Genomic DNA, 11501 nt, shown 5'->3' on the forward strand with positions numbered 1-11501 from the left:
CCCCCGTTAAATTAAAATAAATAAATAAATAAAGCGAAATAAAATAATTCTTAAAACCACCACCGACACCACAATAAAAAGACGTCATGACTTTTCTGACAACCCAATTTTTGTTCAGGTTTTTGCCACAGGACACATGCCTTTGCCAGATCGGCACACAGAGAGAGGTCAATCGAGATTCCCCACCCGGGAGGATGGCCACTCCGCAATCCCTTCTCCCCGAGACCCTGGGCACGCACGCATGAACACCCGGTGACATGTCAAGCTGCCAGGTCCAGGACTCTTCAGCCAGCCACCTGGGAACCCAGTGCCTCCCCACCAGCAGCCGGCCCCGCCGAGATGCTTCTGCAAGCCCCTCAGGAAGAGAGGGCCTGTCCAGAAAGGACGTGACGCTCCCTATTTGTTTCTGCGGCCGACTGTTCTTACACTGAGCAGTCCTTACAGCTGGCCCTTCCGTGTGTCTGACTGCTGGCTGACACACGTTACCAGACTTCTGCGTGTGGGCTATGATTTTGGAGCTTTTCGAGCTAACAGTTATAAATCAATTACTTTCTAAAGTCACTGCTTCCTGTTACCTGACCTCAGTGCAAACGTCGTTTGTTGTGTGTTTTAGGTTGCTTTTTGGTGGTGGCTGTTAAATGTCAGTAACTCTGGACACCCTTGGAATGGCCCTCGCTCTCCACAGACAGGGCAGTGTGTGCAGAACTCTATTCCACGACAGAGGACAGGCAGATGGGCAAACAGTCTTCTTTAGTGTATTAGGTCACAGCTCTTGATTAGCTCTGAAAACATCACACTTGTGGTATGGTTTCTATTACCAACGAGATGGTTGGCATAGTGGCTAAGGCACTGGACTCCTACATGGCCAGTTGTGGTTCAAATCCCAGACCCAGCAGAATGAAGCTCACTAAAATCCCAAGAGGAGAAGGAACATGGCCACCCCCCTGCGGAGGAGGTGTGATTTCTCACTTTCTATCTCTCTGGTGAGCACAGGTGCCCTACAGCAAAACTCTCAAAAACAAATTAATTAATTAATTAAAAAATATTTTTCAAGGCCAGTAGGTGGCATGGTGGTTACGGGGCTGGACTCCCATAGGGTCGACCACAGTTCAAGTCCCAGATCTGGCTGTTTGAAACTAACACCAGGTGTGGGAGTGTGTGTGTCCAAAACCCTGAGAGGAGAATGGAGGAGAAGGGACTACGGCACAGCCACCCCCGTGGAGGGTAATTTTTCATTTTTTCACTCTCTCTCTTTCTGGTGAGCACACATTCTGCATGGCAAATAACAAATAAAATTTCCTTAAATGTCCTAAAAATTGTTATTTTTAAGTTTATAAAAACAAACTATAAATAGCAAGCTTTACCGAAAGAAAAACTACACTTTTAGGGCTAGATCCACCGTGCACTGATAAAGCATTGTCTGAGAGAAGCCAGGTCCTTCCTGCATGGGGAAAAGCCAGTGCGGTTTGAAACCCTGGTCTGGTCAGCCTGAAATCTGTCTCCAGCACCCAAGTGAGTGCCCAAAATCTGATGGGCCGGGAACCAAAGAAGGGGATTGTGGTGACCAGCCCCGTGGAGGGTGCTCAAGGCCCTCTCTCACTCTGAGTATGCGCTTGCTCCATCAGGAAGGAAGGAAGGAACTCACAGAGTACGAGTGATGTTTCGATTCTGTGTACATACTGAGACAGTGACCACGACCAGGCTAACCAACAAAGCCTTCACCTCATACTCTGGGGGTGTGAACTCGTTTCTGTTTGTCTCTCCAGTGAGCCCATATGCCCTGTAACAAAAACCTCTTCAAAAAAAGAAACCGTGAAATTACGTAATAAATTTTTATTTTATTTATTTTTTAGGTTTTTGCTATAGGGCCTATATGCTCACCAGAGTTAGAGAGAGAGAGGAAAGCGAGACCTCGCCCTCCGGGGGTGACAGCGCTGCAACCCCGTACCTCGTCTCCTTCATGACTTTGGGCACGTGCACACACACCCAGCATTTCTTTTTTTATTTTCTGGAGCGGTTTTTGCTATAGGGTGCATGCGCTCGCCAGAAAGACAAACAGAGACAGAAAACGGGAAATCACCCCCCCACCAGGGAGGGGGATGGCCCACACCGTTCTCTCTTCTCTTCCACTCTCCTCTCGGGATCCTGAGCACACATGCACGGCGTGAGTTTAAGCCACTGGGTCCAGGACTCAAACTGCGGTTGGCCACATGGGAGTCCAGTGACGTAGCCATTACACCATCTGCTGGTTCCCCAGCATGATTTTCAAGCTACCAGGTCTGAGACTTGAACCGTGGAGTTAGCTATGTGAGACCCAGCTTTTACCTCCACACCACCGGCTGGCCCACAACGAAAACACTCTTGAAAGCAAGGCCATGACACAGAAAACCCAGAGCAGCAGTGTGCCGGCAGACACGCAGACACCAAAGGGCACCGGCTGTGCACCCCGCCTCGCCTGGAGTGCAGTAACCCGTGCTCATGTCACTGCTCTGCTTCGTAACCTGCATATGTGCACTATTCTCTCAGTGTGATGCGTGGCTCTCTAAAGTGGGGATGCATTCATACCAAGTAAACTTACATCCAGTTCAAAGAACAGGTCTCTCTCTTTACTTGCAATCTCATAATCTGCTCGAAGGGCCAGATCGTGGATTTTTGTACATTCTCCCAAATCCATGCGCTGTGGGAAAGAAACGAAATAAAATTTACATCTCTCCATTGTAGAAAGCACACAACATAACCTGGTATTTCAACTGTCACCAAAATAAACTATTTTTTTTAAATATTTATTTTATTTAATTTTATTTATTCATTCATTTTTTAATTTGACCAGAGAGAGAAATCCAGAGAGAGAGAGAGAAAGAGAGGGAAAGTGAGAAAGCAAGCTACCAGGTCCAAGACTTGAACCGTGGTCAGCCATGTGGGAGTGTCCAGCACTTTAACCACCATGCCACCTGCTGGTCCCCATAAACAGTATTTTTTTTTTAAATCCTGAAGGTATGATAACAAAATTAAGAAACAGAAGACAGCTGAAATGCTATGTATCACCTTATATGTTTTACTGCCATGACTATAGAACATTTGGAACTAAGGCATTAAACAATATAAAGGTTTACAGCTCTTTTAGACCAAGAAATAACTGGATTGTAGCCATGGCAACCACAGTAATTAGCCTTTTCTTTTTCTTTCTTTTTATTTTTTAAGAGAACTTTTTGCTATAGGGCATGTGCATTTGCCAGAGACAAAAAGACAGAAAGTAAGAAATCACCCCCAGGGAGGATGGCCATGCCGCAATCCCTTCACCTCCATGCTCCTCTTGGGATTTTGGGCACGCACATCCAGCATGATGAGTCTCAAGCTGCTGAGTCAGGGACTTGAACTGTGGTGACCATTACGCCACCTGCTGGTCCCATTAATTAGCTTCTCCTAGCTTTACTTTCAGTTAATAACACCATTGGGAGGGAGAGACTGATAAGGTAGGGACAGAAAATGGTGCCACTGCAGCAAGTCCCAGGCATTCCTCCATGCAACCTTTCTTCCTGGTTTTTGGGCACAGGCTCACCAGAGAGCGAAAGACGGTGAAAGGGAAGTGAGAAATCATCATCCCAAGAGGAGACGGCCACGCCACAATCCCTTGCCTCCATCCTCCTGCTGAGATACTGGGCACATACTCACATGTTCCTGGCGTGGTTTTCAAACTGCCAGGTCTGGGACTCAAACCACAGCTGCCCACGTGGGAGTCCAGCACCTTAACAAGCAAGCCACCTTCTGGCCCCCACCTTGCAGTCCTGACTACTCAAGGTGTTCAATGCCTACGACAGAGAAACAACGGGATGGCATGGTGGTTAAGGTACCACACTCCCACATGGCTGCTTGCAGTGAGTCCTGGACCTGGTGATTGGCTTTCATACGACCCCTTCTTCCCGCTCTGTCTCTCTCTGGTGGAACACACGTGCCCTAGAGCAAATTTAAAAACAATAGTAGTAATAATATATAAATAAATATTTTTCTAAATTTTTATTTGTTTATTTTAATTTGATCTGAGAGAGACATAAAGAGAGAGAGAAAATTGAGAAAGCAGGCCACCAGGTCTGGGACTCGAACCGTGATCAGCCATGTGGGAGTGTCCAGCACCGTAACCACCTCACTATCTGGTGGTTCCCCAACAAATAAGTAATTTTTAAAAATACAAAGAAACAAGGGGGGGTGCAGACAGGCATCGGGTTTACTCCGTATGACACACCCTGGCTGTGTGCAGCTCTTTGCATCCTGAAGAGAAAAAACCAGGCAGATCGAGAGCCAGCCAGCAGCACGGTGGTCACAGCAACCAGGCTCCACGTGACCAACTGCATGGCCCTGACCCTACAGGTCTGGGAGTGCACCAGCGCACTCAAAGTCCCAAGAGGACCCGAGACTGAGAACGCGGCCTGCCATCGCCCTGGGGTGATTTCCCACCTCCTCTCACTCTTTCTCTGGCAAACTCATGCACCTTACAGAGCAAAATGCTGTAAAAAAGGCCAAACAGGCCAACTGAGAGCCACGTAACTCCTCCCAGCTCTCTCCTGGTAAATGACGTAGGCAGTGACCGAGCTCGGAGGCCCCTGAGAAACAACGGCCCTGCCAGGGAGGCCAAGTCTGTGCTGCAAGGGCCAGCTGTGCGTGGCCAGTGGGGAGCAGCTGGGCCCGGCCGGCCCTCGCCTCGGCCTGCACACGGGACTGCGCGCGCAGGTGCCGCCGTGACCACCCAGGCGCCCATGTGCTGAGGACTGCGGCCCCGAGTCGCAGACACAGACGAGCCCGAACATCTCAACTAAGACGTCCACCTACACACCTAGTTAGAAAAAAGACGGACTCAGGAGCTCCTTTAACCCGAAACTACAACCGTGTTCAAAACCATTTCAGAACTTTCATGAGCTGGCTCTTCTCCCTGTACACGGGGAGCTGAATTTCACAGGGCTGAGTGTTCTTCCATTCCCGGCCCCTCCAGTAATAAACGACAAAAAACCTCAAAGCTTATGAAATCCTCATTGTTCCAAGTCAGGGAGGTGTGCAGCGTCCGACGCTCAGGCTGCCTACTCAGAGGGCCACGCTCACCAGGTAGCCTCAGTACCATCGGCAAGAGTGCTGCCACTGGCTGGGGCAGACAGCTGGCTTCCCATCACTGGGGTTTTTTTTTGTTTTTTGTCTTTTTTTTGGAGAGGATTTTGCTACAGGGCAGGCGCTCACCAGAAAGAGACAGACAGACAGAAAGCGAGAAATCACCCCCCAGTGGGGATGGCCACACTGCAATCCTTTCTCCTCCACTCTCCTCTCGGGATCCTGGGCACGCACGCACACGCACCTGGCATGAGTTTAAGCCACCAGGTCCGGGACTCGAACCGCGGTCGACTACGTGGGAGTCCAGTGCCTTAGCCATTACGCTAACTGCTGGTCCCTTACCGTCATTGTTTTCTTGGAGTCAGATGAAGCTCACATCACGTTGGTCACACAGGAGAAGCAGGCAGGGCAGTAGCACTTCTACAGGCCAAAGCTGCACCTAGACTCGCTGCTCCTAGGACCTGACAGCGTTTTATTCATACTTCTAAGTATTTCTTACTCGCTGTCATAAAACATGTAGTTTCTGGGCCCAGCAGGTGGTGTGGCAGTTAAGTGGCTGGATCCCACGTGGCCTACAGAGCAGTTCGAGTTCTGAACCCGGTGGCTTGAAAAAGACACCAGGTGCCTGTGCTTACAGGCCCAAAACAGCAAGAGGGGAATGGAGAAGGGGCTGTGGGGTGGCCACGCCCCCAGAGTTCTCACTTTCCCTCTCGCCCTCCAGCAAGCACACGTGCTCTGTAGCAACAAAGCAAAGCAGAGTACAGTTTCTGGGGATGGCCCCAGTCTGCTGGGATCCTGCCTGGCCACGGTCAGCCATGCTTCAGCCCGGGCCTCCCCAACGGCCTCGCTCTCACCTTCCATCCCAGACAGCCCACCACGGCACCCGTCCTCCTGGTCTCGTCACCACCTGCAGTGCTGTGTCTCCAACGCTACACACGGATCCCGTGTCACGGTTCAGGTCTCTGCTCCTAGGTCCCTGAGAGGTCTTTCTTTGCCACGCTTTCTAAAAGAGCTCACTACCTACCCACTTGTTTACTGTCTGCCCTCCTCCTCCACCGGACAGCAGACTCTGTTACTGGCACAGTGTCCCTGACAGTGGCAGAGCAGGTCTGTCCAACACACGCTTAGTAGCTCACCCTAACAGTAGACACTTTGGGGGTGCCCTGGTTCTGGTGATTTTTGTCACCATTATTCCAGAACAATGCTACAGAGGATCTGACCGAGGAAAGCAGGCTGGGGACCCTCACTTGAAGGCATGTCTATCTGCTGCCTATGGCTCTCCCACTGCAGGCTCACCAACAACCCGGTACCCTTAGGAATAACTATTGCAGCAAACTACAGTTTAAATGTCTCCCCATGCCAGGTCACACTGCAGGCATCACCCCCGAGCACAGAGATACAGTCTGGCGTCCATCTCACACCCGCTGTCAGAAAGGCCAGCCTGAGCCGACGGGACATGTCTGAGCGCCTGCCCACAGACGGCCTCCCCAACGACAGAGACCAGGACAGCACCGATGTCCCACGAAGGAGGTGCCGGCGCCGTGCTTTTCACCCTCAAAATAAGTGGGCTGTCTCTGTACTCCCTGAGACAGTTGGGAAGTCTTAAAAAGGTGGTTGTCTTTCTGGGACTCCTTTCCTCTGATCCTGCTTTTGTGGATGGATCACAAAAGGTTTTTAAATTCCACGTACTCTTTAATTCATGCACACTCCACAAAACTAGCACTTATCTGTTTTGTTCACCTGAAGTACACCTAAAATACTACTCTGGTGGGGCTGGCAGGTGATGTGGTGGTTAAGGACACTGGAGTCCCACGTGGCAGGTGGCAGCGCGAGTCCCGGACTTGGTGGCTTGCTTTCTCACTTCTCTCTCTCTCCTTCCCTTCCTCTGGTCAAATTTAAATACATAAATAAAGTTAAATAAAATAATTAATAAAAAAGTACTTGGGGGACTTATGCTCATTGAATAGTGCTGACTTTTTGAAAAGGTAACATACAACTATAAGGGCCAACAGGCGGCACAGCAACTCTGTCGCTAGTTTGAGTTCTGGACCCAGTGGCTTGAAATTCACGCCAGGCCCGTGTGCGTGCAAGCCCAAAATCCTGGAAGGAGAATGGAGAAGGGAGTGTGGTGTGGCCACCCCCCCACCCCAGGAGGGGAGTGATTTCTCACTTTCCGTCTCACTGTCTCTGTCTCTCTTTGGAGAGGGCACATGCCCCATGGCAAAAATCTCTTAAAAAAACCCGTTAAGATCAATGTTATCAGGAGCCGGCAGGTGGTGTAGTGGTAAGGTGCTGGGCTCCCACACAGCCAACGACTGTCTCAGTCCCAACCTAGCAGCTTGAACTCACACCAGGCATGCATCCGTGTGTGCCCCAAGTCCCAAGAGAACAGAGGACAAAGGTCAGCAGCATAGCTATCACCCCTAGGGGAGGGCGATTACTCACTTCCCCCCCACCTTCTCTCTCTCCAGAGAGTGCACACATCCTATGGCAAAAAACAATCAACCTAAAAAAATAAAAGCTATCAAGGGGGTGGCAGGTAGTGTGGTGGTTAAGGACACCGGACTCCCACATGGCCAACAGGGGTTCAAGTCCCAGACCTGGCAGCTTTCTCTCTCTCCAGTCAAGTTAGTTAGTTAATTAATTAATAAACAGACACACCCATCCTACCACCAGCATGTATTTCTTTTCTCTTTTAGGCACAGAGATAGGGATCCCCACAAAAGTCCCCACACCACAACACAACCCCAGTCTTAGCGAGCCTGCATTATAGGCACACGTGTGTCTATGACCTCAGGGAGGTTCTGGGATGTGAACCCAGGACCCTTACCAAGTGGGTTTCGCTGTGTTAGCCACTTTGCCACCACCTGAAATCCAACTGATTTTTTCTCTTTTTTTAAGAATTTTCACTTAACTTTATTTATTATTATTATTTTCCAGTTTGATCAGAGAGAGAGGGAAAGTGAAAAAGCAAGTCACCAGGTTCGGGACTTAAACCACGGCTGGCCATGTGGGAGTCTAACACCCTCAACCACCACACACCTGCTGCCCCCTCCTTTAAAGAGAGATTTTTGTTAGAGAAAGAGAAATCGAGAAGTCCCCCTCTGGGGGGTGGGGGATAGATACACTGTAATCCCTCTTCTTCCATTCTCCTCTTGGAATTGTGGGCACGCACACATGGATCAGTGTGAGTTTCAAGCCGATGGGTCCGAGACTGGAACCATGGTCACCTCATGGGCGTCCAGAGCCGTAACCACTACACCACCTGCTGGCTTCACTCAACTGAATCCTTTTCTTTTTAATAATGATTTGTTTAATCTTATTATTATTTTTAATTTGACTAGAGAGAGAGAGAGAAAGTGAAAGTGAGAAGAGCAAGCTGGAGCCGCGGCCAGCCAGGTGGGGGTCCAACGCCCCACCCACCACGCCACTTGCTGGCCCATTATTACCACTTCTAGTCTGACCAGAGAGAGAGACAGGGGGAGTGGGGAGCCAGCTGCCAGGCCCAGGACCTGACGCACGGCTGACCAGCGCCTTACACACTATGCCACTTGCCAGCAACACCCCCCACCTTTTTTTGGTAAGACTTTTTTGCTATAGTGCATGCGTGCTCACTGCAGAGACAGAAAGCGAGAAATCACCCCCTGGGGGACGGCAACACCCCAATCCCTTCTCCATTCTTGGGATTGTGGGCATGGATATCCATGATGTGAGCTTCAAGCTGCCAGTTCCGGGACTTGAACTGTGGTCGACTATGTGGGAGTCCAGCGATGTAACCATTATGCCATCTGCTGGTTTCCCCAACTGATTTCTTTAAAAACAAGAAAATTAGGGGACAAAAATGTACCTGGCTATATTAGAAGTCTAGCAAGTAAGGGGCAGGCAGGAGGCGTGGTAGTTAAGGGCACTGGACTCACATATGGTGGACTGCGGTTCGAGACCCAGACCTGGAGGCTTGCTTTCCCACTTTTCCTGTCTTTCTCTCTCTTTCTCTGTCCCTTTCTGCTCAAATTAAAATAAACAAGTTAAAATAATTCTTTTAAAAAAGAAGAAATCAAGCCAGTAAGTTAACTCAACCAGAATCTTCAGAGATGTATAGGGCAACCCGAAACAAACTTTTTGCTATAGCCAGATGAAAAGACCTACACTCAGTTGTGACTATCTTCACACAATCGACTTTATGAAAATCTAACAAGGTTTCAGACAGAATTTGACAGCAATATGGTTCCTTCCCGCACACAAAAGTTCACTCAGTTAACAGAATCTATCACTCGAAGGGGTAGTTTCTGCCTGTTAAAGAAAAACAGAAGTGCGGCCAGCAGGTGGCACGGTGGACGGGTGCTAGACTCCCACATGGCTGGCTGCAGTGTAATTCCTGGACCCGGCAGCTCGAAAGTCACACTTCTGTGCCCGAAATGCCAGGTGGAGAATGGAGAAGGGACTGCGGCTTGTCCACTCCCGTGGGGTGACTTCCCACTCTCCTTCTCACTGTCACTCACTCTGTCTTGAGAGCGCATGAGCCCCATGGTAAAAACCTTGGGGAAAAAGAAATAGAAACCAGAATTCGACCTGCAGACCCTTCACAGCTGGTAGAGCATCAATGTCTGAGTACCCCACGAGATCCCAAATGCACCTACCGTCCCAGCCAGGATGTCATGGGGGCAGCAGTCCAGGAGGTGACTCTTGCAGACACGGTCATCTGTAAACTTGACCCTCTGTCTGGTTTCATCTCCTGAAATTCATTTGTGGTTTTAAATAAGACAGCATTAAGGACGTCTGCTGTAGCAATCCGGCTGGAGGATCTGCACACTATCTTCTGTGCTCCCCGCAGACACACTGCACGGCTGAGCTAAAGACACTTACAGCTCAAGTGGCACACGGACGTTCTTGAGGCTAACTACATCGTGAAGAATCAGTTTGGGCTCTGACTCTATGACTATGCCAGAGAAGTCAGAGTCAGGAGGAAGAGGCTGCACACTGAAAGGCCATGAGCCCCGCATACACACGTGGGCGATGAGATACCAAACCCACGCCCATCCAAGGGCCATGAACCACCACTTATGACTGGCAGCTGGTAACATCCACCAACGAAACTACTACTCATCTAACCTTGCTATTGGGGACAAATGCAGCAGCGGTATTTTGTCCAAAATTAGAAGAAGAAAACCCATCACTGATTATTAAATAACAAGACCTATTCTTCCTACCCCCTTTCATTCCCACCCTTAAAGAGAGACTTGGCAGCTGGGAGTCACTTTTTAACAAGACAATACCAAAAGAAGCAAACAGGAACTAGGTCAGTCAATACACACTGCGAGCTCCAACACATACTGTGCCCATCTGCATTCTTCAAGACCTCAGCTGCAGAATTTTATGCCCGCTGTTGAAAAGTTTTAAAGGAAAAGTTTTCTTGCCCACACCTGCAGTAAGGAAGTCAGGGGAATGATACATAAAAATAAAGGCAAAGTGGTATGTGACAACTGTCAAAGCTAATCTGTGTGCACCACACAGAGCTGTGTAATAATAAGGGAGGAATATAGTTTAGGATTTGCAAGCATCCAAGACTAATGTATTGATAGTGTCTTTTTATTGAAAATGTTTTTCTTTCTAAACTACACTTTTAAAGTTACTTGTGGAAAAAGCAAACACTTTTTTGTTATAACAGCTTAGAAATTGGTTGACTCACGGCTCGATGAACATGAGGCTTTTCTGCAACTCCCTTGCAGATTGATGTAGGCAGGCAAAGATACACTGAACCTTTATAAATAAAATAGAGGGGCCACAATTGTTCAGTTTGTATGAAATAAAAATAAGGGAAGCAATTCAAAAGCAACTCATATACAAAGAAAGCTAAAAAGCACTTATCCACCTACGAAATAAAGTGCAAAGGATATGCACAGCCCTGCGTATGTGCCAGTGTGGACTTACAACCTGTCAGCTCAGTAGAAGACACAGACCACGACAGGTACACCGTTTTGCAAAGATACCTTTCTCCTGAGACAACCACCGTGACTTTGAACTCCTCCCTACAGACAGTGCAACCTACCTAGCGACTGCCAAGCGCAGGCTAAACAGCTCTCCCGTGTGGCGGGGGAGAGGGGACTGGACACGGTCTCGGCAGGAACCCGCGTTACAAAGGCCCAATTTACGGCTCCCCTGGCACTGCTACAGACCAGAACGGCCCGGGGAGTCGAGGCCCGTCCGGCTCTCTTAGGAGTAGCTTCTTCCCCGAGGAGCCTCGGAGGACTTCCTGGAGCCCACGCCGCTCCCCAGTTCGGAGCGGCGCGGCGGGGAGGAAACCGTAGGACGCTGGACGGGAAGGTCTGCAGCCCACACGACCGCGCGGCTCCGCGGGAGGAGCCCGGCCGCGGCCCCCTCCGGCCCCACCGGCTCAGACAAAGGCCCGG

The 11501-nt window shown here is 49.6% G+C and overlaps 1 protein-coding gene across 1 annotated transcript in view; it reads right to left on the reverse strand.

Annotated features, from left to right (window-relative positions):
- The window catches only part of LUC7L (LUC7 like), a gene marked incomplete at its 5' end in the record, with an annotated part of 41626 nt that extends 30775 nt beyond the window's left edge, over nt 1–10851 (reverse strand). The window contains 3 exon segments of the mRNA XM_027771022.1: nt 2579–2677; nt 9732–9826; nt 10781–10851. Coding sequence (XP_027626823.1) covers nt 2579–2674 — 96 coding nt within the window.
- Between the last annotated feature and the right edge of the window lie 650 nt (nt 10852–11501).

The sequence above is a fragment of the Tupaia chinensis genome, unplaced genomic scaffold (genome assembly GCF_000334495.1).
Source record: "Tupaia chinensis unplaced genomic scaffold, TupChi_1.0 Scaffold000178_1, whole genome shotgun sequence".
In the NCBI taxonomy this organism is placed as follows: domain Eukaryota; kingdom Metazoa; phylum Chordata; class Mammalia; order Scandentia; family Tupaiidae; genus Tupaia; species Tupaia belangeri.